The 20,301-nt window shown below is 38.8% G+C and overlaps 4 protein-coding genes across 6 annotated transcripts; 2 read left to right on the forward strand and 2 right to left on the reverse strand.

The window, feature by feature from the left end:
* Positions 1–1,217: 1,217 nt before the first annotated feature.
* Positions 1,218–3,383, reverse strand: LOC125205831 (Metallo-hydrolase/oxidoreductase superfamily protein). The gene is made up of 8 exons (XM_048104982.2): positions 3,119–3,383; positions 2,950–3,043; positions 2,749–2,874; positions 2,509–2,667; positions 2,164–2,282; positions 1,907–2,098; positions 1,742–1,832; positions 1,218–1,441 (listed from the first exon to the last, which is right to left on the reverse strand). Exons 1-8 carry the CDS (start codon positions 3,265–3,267, stop codon positions 1,370–1,372), a joined length of 1,002 nt encoding a protein of 333 aa, XP_047960939.1. The 5' UTR covers positions 3,268–3,383; the 3' UTR covers positions 1,218–1,369.
* Positions 3,384–6,839: 3,456 nt separating this feature from the next.
* On the forward strand, positions 6,840–13,037 carry PFT1 (phytochrome and flowering time regulatory protein (PFT1)). The gene is made up of 15 exons (XM_048104978.2): positions 6,840–7,127; positions 7,581–7,611; positions 7,775–7,838; positions 7,993–8,123; positions 8,692–8,892; positions 8,975–9,040; positions 9,307–9,526; positions 9,839–9,909; positions 10,012–10,830; positions 11,080–11,133; positions 11,322–11,350; positions 11,513–11,581; positions 11,682–11,766; positions 11,921–12,007; positions 12,099–13,037. Exons 1-15 carry the CDS (start codon positions 7,030–7,032, stop codon positions 12,834–12,836), a joined length of 2,763 nt encoding a protein of 920 aa, XP_047960935.2. The 5' UTR covers positions 6,840–7,029; the 3' UTR covers positions 12,837–13,037.
* A 134-nt stretch (positions 13,038–13,171) lies between these two features.
* On the reverse strand, positions 13,172–15,811 carry LOC125205836 (GDT1-like protein 4). Of its 3 annotated transcripts, none has more exons than XM_048104987.1 (13): positions 15,673–15,811; positions 15,519–15,587; positions 15,048–15,107; positions 14,922–14,969; positions 14,654–14,739; positions 14,494–14,530; positions 14,366–14,413; positions 14,124–14,198; positions 14,000–14,044; positions 13,842–13,903; positions 13,632–13,704; positions 13,460–13,544; positions 13,172–13,376 (listed from the first exon to the last, which is right to left on the reverse strand). In XM_048104987.1, the coding sequence occupies exons 1-12, from the start codon at positions 15,691–15,693 to the stop codon at positions 13,473–13,475; spliced, it is 696 nt and encodes a 231-aa protein (XP_047960944.1). In that variant the 5' UTR covers positions 15,694–15,811; the 3' UTR covers positions 13,172–13,376; positions 13,460–13,472. The 3 variants fall into 3 exon arrangements, with proteins under 3 accessions (XP_047960944.1, XP_047960943.1, XP_088917486.1); XM_048104986.1 differs by having other exon boundaries at positions 13,455–13,544; XM_089061360.1 differs by lacking the exons at positions 15,519–15,587; positions 15,673–15,811 and adding an exon at positions 15,291–15,437 and having other exon boundaries at positions 13,455–13,544.
* Positions 15,812–18,282: 2,471 nt separating this feature from the next.
* LOC125205830 (Eukaryotic aspartyl protease family protein) lies at positions 18,283–20,301 on the forward strand. Its single transcript, XM_048104981.2, has one exon. The coding sequence runs from the start codon at positions 18,525–18,527 to the stop codon at positions 19,971–19,973; it is 1,449 nt and encodes a 482-aa protein (XP_047960938.1). The 5' UTR covers positions 18,283–18,524; the 3' UTR covers positions 19,974–20,301.

Raw genomic sequence — 20,301 nt, forward strand, 5'->3', positions numbered from 1 at the left:
ACTGAGTCAATTAATATAGTGCATATTATATAATGAAATCTTATGTTTTCTGCATCTTAATTACCCCAATCATTGAAGTAATCGTTATACTCATATTACTTAATAAATTATGCCAAGCATATCCATGGTGTGATTCTTATTCACGTTAATACACATTTAGTGTGCGTATGTGTGTTTTAATTTACCAAGTTTGGCCTTTTGTACCTCCTACAGCCAAATTGATGGTGAACTGTTCGCAAACTATGTGCCAACTCATTTTGGTATGTAACGCATATATATCCTCGTAAATGCTACTCCATATTTGTTATTGGAAGTCACAAGTTTTAATTTAAAATTGGAATAGTACTTATATGTGAAAGGTAGAGAATCAAATTAGTCGAAAGTATTATTCATAAAGAATAATATGACTCATTTAATTAGAAATGGAACAAAAAAGTAAAACGTGAATATTTTTTATGGAAGATTCAAAATTAAAAAATATGACTCTTTATTGTGAACATGATATTATTAATATTCCGTGTCTTTACATTTACAAGACTCCCTTAATATGAAAATTTTAAAACCAATACAAGGCCCAGTCATACATATATGAGATATAAAAGAAACAAATTACAATTGTTTAGTGGAAATAAGAAATAGTATTATTGTCGTTATTATTCAATATATTTTTTGAGTTTTTATATTCAATTTTGAGTACACTGTTGGACATATTGTACGGCAAAAATTAAAAATTTAGTCTCATGTACTAACATTATTTGAAATTTACCCCCAAAAAAACTTATCTTTTATAGACAAAAAAATTGAGATCCAATCACTTGTGTTGAAAAGTTTTAAAAAATAAAAAGAATTTAGAACGCAGAAAAAAGTGTCCCTAAATTAAAGACAAATTAACTTAATTTCTTATTTATTAGGACGTTTCCATTTGCGTCCTCTAATTTTAGTTGGGACCCCAGTAATAAGGACGTTTTTTGCAGGGTTGGTATATTTTAAAATACAAATTAACCTCTTTAATTGTATTAAAAGTGTCCTTAACAGTTTTCTTATTTATTTTAGTGTTATTTCCTTTTTCATTTTTCCTATCTTCTTTTTTGAATTACACCCACAGACACTTAGGAAGTGTTTTTCCCCCTTTTAGAGTTGAAGTTTAGGAATCATTTGCCTCTACTTCACGTAATTATTGTATTACTTATAGTTTGTTCAATTAGTATACAGTGATATGATCATAAAAATAAAAGTAAAGTATTCTGAGAAAAATTGTGCATCACTTACACTCTGTTTTGTAATGCTATCAAGAACAATTGGTAACAGTTTTCTAAGTATTTTAGGGGTGGTGCAATTTGAACTTAGAAGTGTTGTTGGTGGATGCTGATCAAATTTCCAGTGGTACTCCAGGTTTAGGCTCTAGTACCTTGGCATCTGGTAGCTCTTTCATAAGAAGTTCCTGCATTGATATACATGAAAGAGAATAAGATTGCCCCAAGAGAAGAATAAAGATTTTTTTGACAATATATTGACAACCTAGACAGTTCCATTAGTTAGTGTGAAGTGTGAACTACTACAACTTTTGATTCTGAACTAACATGATGCACTAGCAACAGTGTTTATAAAAAAAAAAAAAGGAGTATCTATTTTATCTTCTTCATATTGGAGTGCTCAATGACATTTATCTATGTGCATTCATAATTATAGCACTTGTTTCAAAAGAAAAGGATTTTTTGTTTAAAAGGAAGGAGAAGATAACCTTGAATGATTGAATAGTCCCTTCAGCCTTGATGATACTAGCAAGAGCCCCTTTGCTGTCAAGTTCGCCGTTCCTCATTGGGACGATATACCTACAATATAGAGAAAGAGATATCAATATCCACATTATGACATATGCTGTGTATATCAGCACAAAGGTGCATACTTTGCCTGCAGCAGCTTTGCAAGGCGAACTGCGTCTTCCTGGCCAGAAACCAGCAAGAAATATGGCAGAAGCTGCTTTATAACAGGTGTGATGACTATGTCAGCTCTCTCCTTCCCCACTGACTCCTCGTTGTAGACGCAGTGTGGTTCATAATACAATGTCACCTTGCCGCTGGGAGAGGTCACAAGGTAGCTGCACGACGTGTTGTTTGTAAATAAACGTGTGCAATAAAAGAGATTCTAGTGCTAAAAATATACCCATTCTCAGGCCGCTGCCAAGGAGGGCCTAAAACTGGGCCTGCAGTAGCACGGACTTTCACTGATGATCCGTCCTTCCCTTGGATCTCCGAGCCCTCACCGGGCTCTAGATACGTTACCTACCATTTTTACATCCCCAAAAAATCAGCATATGACAGTATATAGTGGACATAGTTGATACCATACACTTCACATAAATAAGACAACATTTCTCCAACAGTGCTGAATATCCTAGAATTGCACCTTCAAGAACACTAAATACACATAATCTCTTCCCTAAAACACCATTTTAATCCACATTCCAACTAAACTCAGACAATTGATATTGAACAAAACTGAACTCACATTAGAGAACAGAGGATCCAAGAGTTCTTTAGCATTAGGAGTTGAAACAACTCTGAGATTTGGCAGCTTCTGAGATAGGGGCTTGAGAGTTTTCATATGGCAGTGATCATCAAGGCTTTGTGTGATTAGTAAGCAATCGATTTCAGGAAGATCGTCGAGCTGCACTGATTAGCAACACCATCATTTATCAACTCACAAGCACAAGAAGCATTACCAAACATAAATCCCAAATGTTAATACCTTGAAGTTCTTGATGAATTTCTTAGCAGCATCATATAACCAAGGGATTCCAAAATCCAAGTTCCCCACCAAGATTGGATCAACCAATATTTTTACACCTCCCACCTCCCATATCCAACTATTCCCCTGATCCAAACCACAAACCTCCATCAGCCAACCAGAGAGATAGAGAGAGCCAATATCAAGAAACTCGAATCTCACCTCCAAATAAGTGAGTTTGAAAACATCAGTCTCTGAATTGTTAGATTCCATCGCTTTTTCTTCTGAAACTACAGCGCAAACCTTCTTATTTAACCTGTAATGTAACCAAATGAGCACAAATTCCACTCAATTTCGAACTTAGAATACACACACACACACACACACAAACCTTGGGTTTGAGATCTTGAGTGAATCAGAGTTGATTAGAAATGGAGTTTCTTGATGGGAGGCGAAGTGGGCTGTTGCAGATGGGTGCAAGGGTTTTCTAAAACATGGTTTGCAGGTGAAATAGTGCAGAGAATTGCACTGAGCAGCCATTTTCGCACTTGGATTCAAAATGGGATCTTTTCTTTCTGACCAATATTCAATTGAGTCTTCCTAGGTTTCTAATTAACAAAGTGAGAGTGAGTTCTTGATTTAAGGTTGTTAATCAAAGTAAGAATGTGAGAGTCCAACGCAGTTAACGGTTTAAAATGCAAATTGATTGGTGGCCCAGATGTTCCCAAGTGGCAGATAATTCAACCCCAAAATCAAACAAAAGTATGGGATTTTTTGTTTTCCAACCAGAGATTTCCAAATCTTTAGGAAAGACAAGACAAGATAGATTCTTGGAAACTCATAACTACCTTGAAAGTTAAAACTGTTTCTGTTACAAAACACTCTCCACATTTCCCCCAGAAATGAGATATGCACTGATTTTGGGACTTATTTACAATTTGAAAACTAGTGCTCTTTCCCATTTCTGGGATTGATAAGGTTTGAGACTTAAAATATTTACACCTATTGGAGAGGGAAATCATTTTTGTGCTCATACTTCCTCAGTGTAGCATCCAAAATCATCCACAGCCTGTCTAACAAGGCTTGACAAACAACTCTGATTGCACTGCCTATTTTATCCTTGTTCATAAGGAACTCCGCGGTGTATTGGCGGGATTTTCACTCGTGCAGCGCCTTTCAGCTCGTACTGTACTCCTTTATAGACAACAAAGATCATCACCTTAGTTAAATAGCCATTATCAACAAGGTCCAGAGAGAGATACTATCAATAGTTTCTCTTCAAGTGTGTGTAGTTTACAATGTGAAATTGAAGCCAGTTAGATGTGGTAATATACCATAAGGCGCGACAAAACATCCTTGGATTCTCTGGTTGTGGCTTGTAGCACTCCTTCAGCTTCAACCAGAAACTCTTTATAAACCCATGGTTCAGTTTAACCTTCCTAGCAGCTACAGCATTTTTTTTTTTTTCAAATACAAGTTGTATCTTAACAAATCATATCTAGCAAAGTAAGAGGCTGACCTTCGCCTCTGCCAAGCAAACGAGGCTCATGACACCAGACACGTGCGGTTGAGCTTCAGGCGGCCTATCTTCAGCCCAGCTCGAAGGAACAAGAACTTCTTGAGTTAAGTAGTCATAAGCCATAACACCTGCGCTTGCTCAAGAATCTGATGTCATGATCAGAAACAATCAGGACTAATATTCAAGTTTATCACTCATCAAGAATTTGAGGTCTGAAATCCAACTTTTGATGATTCTTGAATTTTATATTGCAATGGCCTGTGTGACATTGCTGCTATTCTTCGATTTCTCTACGCTTTGTGCTTGAGCCCTTTCAGCTGTTCAAGTGCACCAGAATGGCTGAATCGTGTGCCAAAAGCACAATCTAGCATTTTCAAGCATGAAGAAATCTGTCATCTGACTACTCTACATAGCATTAGCACAACAACTTAACAAGATTGGTTTTCCTTCTCAGCTTCTCTTCGCATTTTCTGAAAATCATAGTATATAGGTCGCAGATAGAACAGGTTTTGGAAATGATCACCAATATTTGAAGATGAAATTAATATCGTTACTTACACATAACATGTCAAAGCAACTTTGCAGAGCTACAACTCGAGAAAAGAATGAAAAACACAAAACAAAAGCGTGTAAGATACGGTTTGTCTTCAACTTCGTAAGATCAGAAAAGTTATCATCTTTGCCAAATCGCATTCTCAAGATTCCTCAAAAAAAAAAACCAAAAGATCCACTAAAGATATACTCAGATATATCTCACATAAGGAACAATGTTGCTTTTCTCTTTCTCCCTCCCTCCTCTCTCCTCTCTCTCAAGTTTCAATGGCTTTACCTTTACTAGGTGATGACAAAATTTTCTGACAATAAAACCTAAAGTTTCCCTAAATCTACCGTCTATATGATGTTCAAGATTCCAAGCGCTTTTGAAGTAGTCTCGTATCAGTGATATCTTGATTTTGTGTTAACATTGTCATGTCTCAAGTTGGCCTTTTTATTCTCCCGTTTCTAGTCTTTCTAATAAATGATAAATTTAAGGATACGAGTCTCGGTGATTTTTCATAATTTGAGATCAATTTTCAAACCAAGAGTTTCTTAATTTTTTCTCTCTTTCTTATTATTTTTCTAACAAAATATGATTAAATCGAACTACCCAACGTAAGATTTGAAACCCTAATTCTGAAATTTCCACCATCGCAGCCTCCACCCTCCTTTCCCCACCCCTCGTCGTAGAATTTTCAAAATAAGAGTTTTTTTTTTCTCTTTCTTATTATTTCAATTACGAAATATATGGATGGACCAAACTATCCCACATAAGATTTGAAACCCTAATTCTGAAACTTCCACCTTCGCCGCCTCCACCCTCCTTTCCCTATCTCTCGTCACATAATTTTTTCTTTTTGATTTTTTTTCTCTTTTTGTTCTCTCTTTCTTATTTTGAAACCAAACTATATGAATGGACCAAACTACCCCACATAAGATTTGAAACCCTAATTCTGAAACTTCAACCTTCGCCGCCTCCACCCTCCTTTTCCCACCTCTCGTCGCAGAATTTTCAGAATAAGAGTTTTTTTTTAAATTTTTTTCTTTCAGTTTCTTATTATTTCTCTTACAAAATATATGAATGGTCCAAAATACCCCATGTAAAATTTGAAACCCTGATTCTGAAACTTCCACTCGCTGCCTATACCCTCCTTTCTCCACCCCTCGTCGCCTCCTCCCGCCTCTTCCTCTTACTCCACGTCCGTTTCCGCTGGCTCTTCCTCATTGCTCTATTTGTATTATGATTATATCTTTTTGGGTAGGAAACCTCCAATTTGTCATGTTTTAATTAATGTAGATTCAACGTGAAAATTTAAATTTATACTATAACGAACAAAATGCGTGGATTTAATTTCAGAATCAAGAATTGGAGTTTCAAATTTTATGCGGGTTAGTTTGGTCCGTTCATATATTTTATGAGGGAAATAATGAGGGAAAGAGGAGGAAAAATAAGAGAGAAGGCAAAAAAAAAATAAAAATTCTTACTCTCTTTCATCCAAAAAAATCATCAAATTGAGACCCTTAGAAATTTCTCGTAATAAACCGGTTTATCTAACATAGTTTGTTCGATATATAAATCTAGAGAAGAGCATTTGAGTTTCAGTTCGATTTTTAATCCAAATCGAATCGAATCTGAAAAATCGAAAATGGACATCAAAAAATGTAAGTAAAGCAGGGGAAAGAAACTTTCCACTTTTAGAAATGGCCAAATGAGACTATTTTTCGTGGACAGATGAAATATTTTTAAAATTGAACCTAGCCGAACTGAAAAACTGATAATTTGATTTTCTGTAGGTTTAATCAAATCAAAACCAACACTCGGATTAAACAACATTGAATATCAATTTTTAATTAATTGAATTCGTTAAGGATAAACTAGTCATTCACGTATGTAATCACACAAAGTAAGTGAATCACTTCTACTAATTTCATGTAAAAATATTAATTAGTTGTTGCATGATTAAGAGGCAATGCATAATAAAATTAATTTCCTTTCATTAATTAATTCCTTAGGGATTTAGAAATATACACTTGGAAAGGGTTCTTAAAACGGAAAGGGTGTAAAAAGTGTATTTTTCGAATCGCAAAATTGTTACTACTTCAAATTAAACCCTTATTAAAAACTTGAGAAATCTATTGAAGAGCGCCCAAATCAATCAATTTGCTTCTCAGACGAGGGAAGAGGAAACCAAGTATTCAATCTGCTGGAAAAGGCCGGCGATTGATTGGGGAATTCCGTCGAACACATGGTGGTGAAGCAGTTGATCATAGCCGTCGAAGGCACGGCCGCCATTGGGCCCTTCTGGATGACTATCGTGTCCGATTACTTGGACAAGATAATTCGGTAAATTCACGAACTCGAACTGCACTACGTGTTTTCTGTCCCTGTGTGTGTGCGTGCGTCGATTGATTATGATTTTGTGTCTTCGAATTGCTGGCTTGCTTAGTGAAAAGATTAGATTTTTAATAGAGTTATGTGATCCACTACCAGTAGTCTATATGATGGGCGAAATTTGATGTTATGCTTGGGCAACTTGGACCAAAGCAAAAAAAAAATCATAACCTTTTCAATTTTAATTGGGGAGAGAATTATAACTTCAGTCCGGTGTGTGCGAGTGTTTTCCCTCGTTTCTGCGATGCTGATCTAAACATTTCTTGAATGGACTGTTGAGATTGTATTTGCACTGTTATTTTTGTGAAAAAAATGATCTTTTTGCCGTATGTATTAGACTGAGCTTTTGCAGTTTTCCCCTTAAATCCTTTATGTTCTATTGGCTCATCTTCTAAAACTTTGCAGATGTTTCTGTGCGAACGATTCGGTGGGCCAGGTATGCATACACTACACATTTCATATTTTACTGAAGTAAATAAAAATTTGTATTAGGACAGGATTCGGTGTTTGCAGGGTTTTTTTTTTCATGTATGTACTTATATATATGTAGAACTCTTTGAATTTCCATCAGCTTTATTGTTGAATCTTATTGTTTTCAGAAGCCATCAACCCCCCAAGTGGAGCTATCACTGGTTGTGTTCAATGCGCATGGCCCATACAGTGGTGTGTATTTTGTGTTCGAATACCTTCTCCATTTTTTGTTAGACATATTTGAAAAGAAATTCTACTCCAATTCGATGTCTTAGTAAGATTAGCTTCTGGTATATATAGCTTATAGGCACTTCATCTTCTCTTACCATCATTGTTTGTCGTTCAGCTTGCCTCGTACAGCGGAGTGGTTGGACTAGAGACATGGACTTGTTGTTTCACTGGCTCTCGGCCATACCGTTTGCAGGTGGTGGTTTCAATGATGCTGCAATTGCTGAAGGGCTAGCTGAAGCTTTAATGGTATCTGGATGTGTAATTTAGAAGCATATTTTCTTCCAATTTTTTTACTGGGTATCTGCTGATTTTGGTGTTGGTAACACAAAGTATGCAAGTTATGATTGGTCGTGTTGTTTTGGTACAAAAGACCATGTTTGGCCTCATTTTTACCCCGGAATTTCCTCTAAAGTCTAAACTGCAAATCGATCATAATATGTTCCATTACGCTTGTTGATAATTGAGGGTTATATGCCATTACCATTACATTTTACAATAAGCCAAAATCTGACTAGTATGTTGTTAGTGTTACTAAGTTTCTGCATAATGGTCCGAGAATAATGTTTCTAATGTTGCCAAGTGTACTATACGGGAATATCAAAGGATTGCAGTCAACCATGTAGTTTGTATCTCTTAGCATTTGTACAATAACTTCAAGAAAATGGTTACTAAAATAATTAAGGTTATTTGGCTTTTGGAAGAAAAATTGAAGAATGAGTTCCAGACTACTTGAAAATTTTCACTTTTTTCCGTACATGGTAACTACTTTTGCTTCATTGTGTGGTATATTACTATTTTTTGTTGCATTCACCAGATGTTCTCAGCCTCAACTGGAAACCAAAATCAAAATACAGAGTCACAAAGACATTGTATTCTAGTTGCTGCTAGCAACCCTTACCCATTGCCAACACCTGTATATCGGCCACAATCCCAGCATAAAGAGCAGAGTGACAATGAAACACCAGCAGATAATCGTCTATCTGATGCAGAAGCAATAGCAAAATCATTTGCTCAGGTACTACCAAGAATTTCTTCTACCTCAAGAATAAATAACATTCCTTATTGCTAGGCATCTCATCAGCATTTGTCTCCTGCAGTGCGCTATCTCTCTGTCTGTTATCTGTCCAAAGAAGTTACCCAAACTTGGAGATATCTACAACGCGGTACATTTTCCTGCGTCCCTAAAGCTCATATTTTTCATTGTACTGCGTTATTTACAAACTTGTCTGGGCTCAAGTATATCATGCTCTGTGGTCTTACTCTAAATTCATTAGAGTTGCTTTTGCTTTGCTTTTGTAATGATTTAATGGTTGTGCAGTTTACTTGTTCCACCCGACCTTGAGTTGAACTTTGAGGAATCTTTCAGCTTTCATTTGATCTTTCACATTGCTGTTGACTATGCTTATTTCATTATCAATGTGTTAATCAGGGGAAGAGCAATCCACGAGCCACAGATCCACATCCAGATAGTGTTAAAAATCCTCATTTCCTTGTCCTCATCTCAGATAATTTTATGGAGGCCCGTGCTGCTTTAAGTAGATCCGGAATGTTAAATATGCCATCAAATCAAAACCCTGTGAAGATGGATGTGACGCCTGCTGGTCCTGCTCCTCCGATTTCCGGACAACCTCTGGCATCTGCTCCATTAGGTGGCCTTGCATACTGAACTTAGTTCTTTTCCTATTAAATCCATGCTTTGATTTTTAAGATAACATGATGCAAAGCCTTTGAGAAGTAAATATCAGGTCAAAAAAATTCTCTCCCTTGCTAGGTGGATAGGTTAATAATCACACTCTATGATCTATCTATTTATTTGATCTTGATCAACATATTATCTAAGATGCCTAGAGTAAGGTTATTTACTATCCACTTTTTATTTATGTTAGTCGTTAGATGAGTTCTACTGTGATGCTTAGTAAATATAAAATCTTTTTTGCTTATGCTGTACACTTTTGCTTCAGCAAACGGATCTGTCATGAGTCGCCAACCAATATCTACTGGTAAAAATATGCCTCCTGCAACTGTAAAAGTGGTAAGATTTGGGTTATATTTTTTTTTCCTGGAGTTATTGTTGAGATGCCTTATTGCTCCACACCTACCATCTATTTCATAATCTCGCCTCCTAATTTGTTAGGAACCCACCACTGTGCCCTCTGCAACCGGGCCTGCATTTCCACAAATTTCATCTGTCGCTAGGCCTGCTTCTCAAGCTGTTGCAAGCTTACAAACTTCTTCACCAATATCAACGTCACAGGAAATGATTCCGAACAATGAAAATGCTCAAGATATGAAACCTGTTGTGAACAATATGGCGCCCACCTTGCGTCCAGTTGGTGGTGCAGCAGCAAATGTGAGAATTTTGAATGACGTGGCACAAGCACGTCAAGTACTAGCTAGTGGAGCCTCTATTGGACTTTCTTCTATGGGCGGTACACCTATGCTGTCAAATATGATGTCCAGTGGAATGACCACTTCAGTGCCTCCTGCTCAAACTGTAATGTCGTCAGGTTCATCAGTTGTTGCAACAGTTACTGGATCATTGCCAATACCAGCAACTGCCCAGGTTGCTCCAAACTCAGGTTCTGCGCCATTTACTTCAACAGCTGCCACCGTGCCTGGAAATTCTAGCCTTGGCATGTCTCAACCTTTGAGTAATATCCAAGCAAGCGTTAGTATGGGTCAAACACTCCCTAGCATGAGCAGAGGAAATCTCCCCACCACACAAATGGTACAGACAGGAACGGGTATGAATCAGAACATGATGAGTGGTGGCGTTACATCTGGTATGTCTTCTGCAAATGGCAGCATGATGCCTACTCCAGGAATGTCCCAGCCGATGCAACCAGGAATGCAGCCCGTTGGTGTGAACGGTGCTGCGGTAAATATGCCCATGAATCAGCAGACTTCAAGTGCACTGCCGTCAGCACAATCAAAATATATTAAAGTCTGGGAGGTAACTGATTCTGTTCTCACTTTTGTTGGTATGTAGGCTTCAGTAACTAAACACACAAATTTACCAGTTTTTTATCCACATGTTACTCTGACTCGTTACTGAAATTTTCTGGGTTTTTTGCTTGAAATCTATGTATGATTTAGCTTGCGGAAAATAAAGAACAAACGGCATGCAGAATATATAATTGAGCCCCCTATTACAATAGTGTGATCATATTCATCCTCTAAAATTTTTCTTCATGGTTTACAGGGAAACTTATCAGGACAGCGTCAAGGCCAGCCTGTTTTCATTACTAGACTAGAGGTAATCCCTTACAAGTCAAAATCTGTAGTACTTGATAATTATACTGAAATGTTGAGTCTATAAAACCTTCCATTCTACTATTTATATTATGTCTATTGCATATGGTTCTATTAATCTTTTATGTATTTTCTTCTCCATGCATATCATTTTACTTCTTCATGTTCTTATATTCAGTTTGTTGGTGTCAGGGATACAGGAATGCTTCAGCTTCTGAGACGTAAGACAAATTTCTTCAATGCTCTACTTGCATTTTTATGTTGCAGTTCTGATTGACTTATGAGAATGATTTCTCACTTAATCAGTGGCTATATGTGCTTGTCGTCAACTGATCCACATCTTATGGACTGTATTTATTTATTGGCATTTATTCTCCTTGCAGGCTTGCTTCAAATTGGCCTCCGACAATGCAGATAGTTCGCCTGATATCCCAGGACCATATGAATAACAAGTAATGTCCCCTTAGAAAGCACTCCTTTTGTTCACATGTCTGATGCATGCTATATTTGTAGTTGCTTACTTAAGTGTAAATTTATTGGTATTTATGCTAGGCAATACGTCGGAAAGGCCGATTTTCTTGTTTTTCGTGCAATGGATCAGCATGGATTTCTTGGTCAGCTTCAAGAAAAGAAACTTGTAAGTCATCAGTGTTACTAACCATGGACTTCGTTTAAACTACAGTTACTCATCATTGTCATTGGTCAAACTTTATTTGATCAAACTGCAAATTGCTGTTGTTTTGTTTTGTTTTGAATGCAATTCTCATTTCTCAGTTGCATGGAATTCTTAGTGTGCAGTAATACAGTTACCATCCCAGACACTGTTGCTTTCGGTTTCCGACAAAGCATACCGCCTGATTGGAATGCTTTTCCCTGGGGTAAGAAACATTGCTCTGTTTCCAGTTAATTAGCAGTTTATCCTCATATTTTCTCTCTCGACCTGACCATTATCCTGCCTCGTCTCTCCAGGATATGGTTGTCTTTAAACCTCAAATACCCAATCCTCAGCAACAACAGCAGCACCAGCATCTACAACAGCAGCAACCGCTCCAACAGATGCAGCAGCAGCAGCAGCAACAACCGCTCCAACAAATGCAACAGCAGCAGCAACCGCTCCAACAGATGCAACAGCAGCAGCAACCGCTCCAACAGATGCAGCAGCAGCAACCGCTCCAACAGATGCAGCAGCAGCCAGCACTTCAGCAGATGCAGCAGCAGCCAGTCCAGCAAATGCAGCAGCAGCCGGTCCAGCAAATGCAGCAGCAGCAACCACTCCAACAAATGCAGCAGCAACCGGTCCAGCAAATGCAGCAGCAGCAGCAGCAACCGGTCCAGCAAATGCAGCAGCAACAGCAACCGCAACCAGTTCAGCAAATGCAGCAGCAATCGCTCCAGCAGATGCAGCAGCAGCAACCACAATTGCAGCAACAGCAGCCCCTCGGGCAGATGCAGCAGCAACGACCCCTCATGGCGCATCAGCAACAACAACAGCCTCCTATGCAGCCGCTTCAGCAACAGCAGCAGCCAATGTCCCAGCTGCAACAGCAGCAGATCCCTCAAATGCAACAACAGCCACAGCAACAGATGGTTGGTACTGGTATGAATCAAACGTATATGCAAGGTCCCGGGCGATCCCAGTTACTATCCCAAGGACAGGTTTCGTCACAAGGAGCTCCGAACATGCCTGGAGGAAACTTCATGAGTTGACAACGTTTTCATACTTGCTATTAACTTATGTCAGACTCGTGTCTTGGTAGCTCTTCATTTAGCTTCATCTGTTTATACAGAAATTACATATTTTACTGACTTACTGCAGCTGATGCTTTCAACTGGTAGGCAATCTGGCGTAGATGTTTTGTTTTGCATTTGTCTTCTTGATCTTATAAAATGATATTGGTTTGTGGTCAAGTCAACATTAAAGAATTGCTTTTGTAGTCTGTGGTTGGATGATATCAAACTGACAGAAAGTTCAGGTTTCAAATTGTTTGTTAAAATTAAACCGAGCTGAAATGTGTTCGATATGGTTTGGTGTTTTCTAAAAATAACAATAAGAAAGGACAGGGTATATATTTATTTGTCACCATAAACAACACAGGAACTATCTACATGAAATTTGACCAGCTTACTACATTCTATATCAACATTGCTGTAGTTGATCATATAAATTGGAGGTACAACAAATACATCATACATGCATTAATTTCTCATCTATTTTCCTTAGGAATGTGAGATCTTCAGTTTCAACAGCTGCAAGAGAGTTTACCAGAGAAAGCCTAAGTTGGGAGTAGTGTTATTTTTTTGAGAAAAAGAAGAGTAGAAATGAACCTTACGATGGTTGCAGTGTCACGACTCAACCGTGGAAAGGAAGGATTGCATACCAAAAATTATGAAAACAATACCTCCGGAGAGTGCAACCTGTATAATAAATTAATACAAACTAGGTCTGTCTTTGTCCTCGAAGAAATGGCAAAGGCAAAGGAATACACAGATGGGGAAGCTTACTATTTTCTCCGATATCTGAGTTGCTAGACTCTTCCCTCCGAAGACAGCAGCCATGGTACACAAAGCTTGTCCACTGAGACAAGAGAAAGCAGAAACATGATTTGATATATTGCTAAGTTTTACTTGGTCATGTATGCAATAACTTGCATCTGTAACAAAGGATGTGGAAAGCAGATACATTCGCATCTACTTGAAAATAAATTATCTTACAGGATTCCACCAAGAACTACACCAAGAGGATTCTCTTCAGCAGCCAAGCCAATTGTAGCAAGCTGCAAAATTTTGCTACTTGTTGCTAAATGAAAAAGAAGAAGCACTATAATGCTGACTGACGCAAAAAAGACGTAAATGTATATATATGTGCTTGCCTGACTCTTATCCCCCCATTCCCCAAAGAAAGTAATGGAGAAGGCCTGCATGGAAGGAAATTAAATAATTTGGCGAACAAATACGCGCTAGTTAGTTGCTCGATGAGAGATAGGGATGGGGCACCTTCAGTAAAATAGGGGAGAAGAACTGAGTAAGGAAAGGCCGATGCTTCTTTTTCAGGCCATCATCATCATCAACCTGGACTAGCAAGAAAACGATGTTAGAAGTTAACTGCCGAATCCATAATTTGCAAGTCGAATTGTATGATGTGAAACTGCAGCAATGCACCATTTCATCAATCATAAAAGATTTCACTTGTTTTAACAGATTTATGGATCATGCAAAAGACTGATATTGAACATCACCTTGATACTCTCTTTGGCTTCTCTACTGTTACATGTTATATCAGCATTCTACACAAACACAAAAGGTGAAACAGCAATTTTTCAAAACAATTCAACACAAAGTCCCAAAACACTGAAAAAAGACAAACCAGTTCTTTTTCAACTGTAGCCAATTCTTCAGCCTCCCTATTTTGGAATGTGAGAGAGTATCAAACAGATTTACACTTACAAAAGAATTAGCCAAAAGAAGTGTTTTATGGCAAACATAAGAAATTAAAGGGATCATAAAAAGGACAACAGATTCACAACCCATCCTTAAAAGCATCCCGCAGCGACCACAGGCCAAAACTGAGAAATAGTATTGTTGTGATGTGATGAGTCCACTTGCGTGAAAGCTGCATATAATGAATGATCACACATGACTGTATGTAGAATGGTTGCGGAATACTCTAAACAAATGAAGAAATGGTTTATCCTTGCTACCGATTATATGCATTTGTGATTACTAATGGTCTGTTTATAACTTTATATACAGTCAGGCTCAGCATCCCTCGAGAGGAGGGTGATCGGAACTTACCAGATTAGGAGCAGCCCAGCCTACAACAGCTGACAGTATTGTCATGACCTGTAAATGACACATATTTGCTGAAGTCAGCTAAAGGGCATGGAAATCTGCAATCGAAGAAGAGACTAGAGATCTTACTATCAAAGCTCCAAGGCAACCTGACAGCACATGCCTTCTCGGATAACGCATTGCCAATATCTGAAATAGGTATATCCATAATGTAAGTGAATCCCCTTTTTTAATAGTACATCACGACTACAATTTAAATAATAACATCATTCAACAAGCAGCAGAAACGCGAAGGATTCAAGCTGGCTTTCATCCTCAGTAATCTTACTTGAAAATGGACTCGAATTATATTCAAAGTTCTCATAAACTTACTTCATATATGAACATGGGATAACATAGTTCCACTTCCATTAGCCATTAATCAACTAGGGAAAAAGAAAAAGTTACTGATACAATTTTTGTAACCAGAATTATTTCCATATCTTTAGTATGTCATCTTACTATACTTGGCTAGAATTTTCAAAGTTGGATAAAAGTTGATAGCTAGGGGATTACAAGAAAAAGAAGTTCAAATATTCAATATATATGTATATAACTCACAGCAGCTGCAAAAAAGGTCTTGTCACCAATTTCTGATAGCACTGTCATTGCCAACGACTTGGTAAAGCCCTGTTAGATGAAATAACACACACAAATCAGTCATAATCAAACTGAAAACACCATGAACAACAACTGATTCTGCGAGGAATATTACTTGAGAAACAGAAGGCCTCATTTCTTAGAGGGTGAAAGGAAACTCAGATATATATTCGGAGAGATCAATGAACTGTTTGTTTACTGCTGTTTTTGTTGCATAGTTATACTAGTATTAGATTACAGATTACACAGTGACAGTGAGAGATTGCATAGTGATTAGTGGATGAGGTATAATATGGTGATAATGCTCGAATATATGCCATTAGAGATGCTTTACTTCCCCACATCATCAATATTATTATTACCAAGGAATATATAACAGTGCTGTCAATTTTTTAAATTTTTTTATTCATGTACTGAAGTTATACATAGAAGTGCTAAGATTACATAGACATATATGTGTGTGTGTGCGTGCATGCAAAATTAAAATAATTCAAAAACACAAAAAATGGATAGTCCGAGATCATGCCCGGTTCATTTTACCGGGTCAAATCGGACTGCAAGGCTTATGGGCCTAAAAATACAAAATTTGATCAATGCTTGTTTTGGGCCTTAAGGAATTATCACCAACCCAATGAGTATTGTTTGCTTGCTAATTAATGTTGATTCATATTTGTTCCAATTTATATTCAATTTATGCGAGCACCATCCGTGTATCTTTCTCGTTTAGCCAGTGTCCGCATTAGTTTTTCATTTTATCTATTTAATTTCACAAATTACTTATAAGTTAAAAATCAAAACTAATTCGTTTGTACTAAACAAAAAACAGCACTCAAAGTTGGCGTTCACGTCAAAACATTTTTCTCATAGATATAACGTATCTAATGTATACATTTAACTCAAATCTCTAGAGAAACATGCGATCTTCTATAAAATCTCACTTTACACTTTTAATTCTTCATATGTGGTTGTACTAACCAAAAAATATTAATTGAATGGAGACAAATTAGTCTCGTGTATACAACAAAAATTTTACGATTGTATACGTCAGATAAGAGACAAAACTCTGTTGTAGATACATAAACGGTCATAAGATAAGATATCGACCTATTCATTTTTTTTCTCTATTCTTTTGTCTTTGATTTATTTATTTTTCATAACAAGCAATACGTGTGTGGGAATTAAATACGTTCCAAAAAAAAAAAAAAAGAATTAAATACGTTCCAACGACTATTGATTATATATTTATTGAACTTAATTGTATATTCCATTTACTTTCATTTGATCGAAATTTCAAAATTTCTTTTTTACGAATATTATAAAAATTTATCTAATCATAATAATTGTGAAAGTCAAATCGTATATAGGAACAGCACGCTTTTAAAGTCTCGTGAGCAAGGCATGTATCATAAATTTTGTCCCACCTAAACTTTTTAATGCTCCCATCAATTCCCTTGTATAATTTTAGAATATTAAATTTGGATAATCATGATTGTACATACCACGAAAATAAATGTAGCACCCCTTGATTTGAGAGTATAATATTGGTTGTGTACTTGTGCGGGTATTTTTTTTACACTAATTTTATACACACCTCAAAACATTGATATGCGAATTTCTCAATCATAAAATAATGTAAATCTTCAACAACGAGATCTACAAGTTTCCAAAGAAATGTGGTAGGTCAATTGTTTGACTAATCAACGATGATCAATTTCCTTGCAACAATGATAAGTGCAAACCCAAAAAGTTGATACAATTATGGGTAGTTCACCTATTTAAACTCATTTGGTCCACCATTTTGCCATCCCACGGCAAACCAAATCAAAGACATTGAAAAAGTGGTAGTGTGATTGAAAAAGTAAATTATGACCCCATATATGTACGGTGTGGACAAATTATTGTGTACTATAAGAAAAAATTAAAAAAATTATTCACTAGCTTTATATGGACTTATAGTCATTAGTCGATGCTTTTCAATTTTATTGAAGAGCAGTTCACGTTACAATGGATAAAACAAGTTTGTTTATGATTCGTAGATCCCAGTAAACGTAAATTAATGTCTATTAATACTAATGCATAAGTAAATATTACTCCGCCGCATCCTTGTAGCAAAAAGGTGATGCGGTCACCCTGGCCGCTCCCACACCCTGGCCCGACAGTTTGTGAGGGGGTTCAATCAGGGTACACAGCGGCCCGTTAGAGAGGAGACCTTCAACCCACTGTCCTGACAGGAGGACATCTCCCAGGGCCTCACACTTATTCCTGAGAGATGGAAGCTCCCACACGCCAGTAGTGGGATTCGAACCCAGCTCCTTGTAGCAATATCTGTTCCCCGGAATTAACTGCGCTAAGCCCCTGCGGACACTCCGCCGCATCCTAGTTTATGTGAGAGCGAAGTAGAGAAATTTTGCACATTTTGTATCGACATAAATTAGGTTAGTTGAATTATTTAAAGAAAAAAGGCTATTAAAAAAAGCAGAAAAGAAAAAGATAAAGCAGCCATCTCGTGATAATAAAAAAGAAAATTTATTTATAAAATCCCAATCTTTTGACCCACATGTAGGCCCCACCTCTCCCCCCTTCACCAATCCGCCTTAATGTGCTCATTAATCATAACACCGCTCCCACAATCACTGCTCAAATGCCTCTCTCTCACTCTCATCAAATTATTAAAACCGAATTATGATTTGGTTAATTACAATAATTCATAGTGAGTGTGAGTCTCTTTTCATGACATGACACTAATTAGAAATCAAAGCTCATGCAAAAGTAGTGAAATTTGTTTCTCCCAAAATCTAATTACACCTTATACTACCTAAACCTATTTTATATCCTCACATTCAAAGCTTCTCGCAGCTTTGTCTCCCCCAACAAATCCCGCGTGACTGTCTTTATCACTGTCTGTATAAATACAATTGATTCACATTCCTCCATTATCATCTTCTTCTTCCTCCACCTTCTCTAACAATGGAGAAACTCGCCGTCTTCTTCGCATTCTTCACCGTCCTCGCGGCCTCCAGAACACTCCCGCCCAACTCCGACCCCAATTTCCTCGATGTCTCCGCCTCGATTTCAAAGACCCAGGGCTTGTTCTCACGAAGCGTACTACCCTCAATGCACGAGGTACACCACCGGCGTACTAGGGTTTCTCCCCATTCCCCGCTTAGCTTCGACCTCCACCCGCGCCTGTCGGTCCGTGGAACGACGGAGGAGAGCTATAAGGCGCTCACGGTGGCGCGACTCGGTCGTGACTCGGCCCGAGTCAAGGCGATTCAGACTCGGCTAGATCTGGCGAGTTTGGGGATTTTGAAGGCAGATCTGACGCCTCTGGAGGCGGAGTTGGAGACGGAGAAGCTGGAGGGGCCGGTGATCTCCGGCACGAGCCAGGGGAGCGGCGAGTACTTCAGCCGAGTTGGAGTGGGGAAGCCGGCGACTCAGGCGTACATGGTGCTGGACACGGGGAGTGACGTCAACTGGGTGCAATGCGCACCCTGCGCAGACTGTTACCAGCAGGCCGACCCGATTTTCGACCCGCTTCTGTCCTCCTCCTTCACGCCGCTCACGTGCGATACTCAGCAATGCAGGTCGCTCGACGTCTCCGAGTGCCGCAACGACACCTGCCTCTACGAGGTCTCCTACGGCGACGGCTCCTACACCGTCGGCGATTTCGTCACGGAAACCGTCACATTCGGCGGATCTCAAGCCGTCGACAACATCGCAATCGGCTGCGGCCACAACAACGAAGGTCTATTCGTCGGCGCCGCCGGTTTAATCGGCCTCGGCGGCGGAAAGCTCTCGTTTCCCTCTCAAATCAACGCCACCTCCTTCTCCTACTGCCTCGTCGATCGCGATTCCGACTCCGCCTCCACTCTCGATTTCAATTCCCCGGCGCCCGCGGGAGCCGTGACGGCGCCGCTGGTCCGGAACCCTAAGCTGGACACGTTCTACTACGTGGATCTATCCGGAATCAGCGTGTCCGGCGAGATGCTGGCGATCTCGGCGTCGACGTTCAAGCTGAACGAGGAGAGCGGCAACGGCGGCGTGATAGTGGACTCCGGGACGGCGGTGACGAGGCTGCAGACGGAGGCGTACGAGGCGATGCGCGACGCGTTTAAGAAGGGGACGGGGCAGCTGCCGGCGGCGGAGGGAGTGGCGCTGTTCGACACGTGCTACGATCTGAGCTCGAAAAAGAGCGTGGAGGTGCCGACGGTGTCGTTTCACTTCTCGAACGGTAAAGAGCTGGCGTTGCCGGCGAAGAACTACATGATTCCGGTGGACTCGTCGGGGACGTTCTGCTTCGCCTTCGCGCCGACGTCGTCTGCGCTGGGGATTATAGGGAATGTTCAGCAGCAGGGGACACGTGTCAGTTACGACCTCGCTAATTCTCTGATTGGATTTTCTCCCAATAAATGCTAGGTTTTTATTTTTATTTTAATTATTACTATATCCCTGATCAGTTTTTTTTGCTCGCTTTTTTTCATCTGCTACTATGAATTAATCTAGATTTGTGAGTGTGGGCCTGGCCTTAATAACTGTAAGCCCATGGGCTGGGCCCACATGGTGGTTGTGTGTAATTAGTAGTGTGCGTTCTTGTATAGGAGTAACAGCTTCGGCGTGACGGTTATAAAAGAAAGCTGTGGAACGATTACTAGCACTAGTAGTTACCAATAGTTTTCAACTACATTGGTGTTTTCAAGATATTTTTTAATGAATTTTAAATGTACTAGTAGTTACTTTATGTGCA

This window comes from Salvia hispanica, chromosome 6 (genome assembly GCF_029641045.1).
Source record: "Salvia hispanica isolate PSC_SH4W2 chromosome 6, Shi_PSC_v1, whole genome shotgun sequence".
In the NCBI taxonomy this organism is placed as follows: domain Eukaryota; kingdom Viridiplantae; phylum Streptophyta; class Magnoliopsida; order Lamiales; family Lamiaceae; genus Salvia; species Salvia hispanica.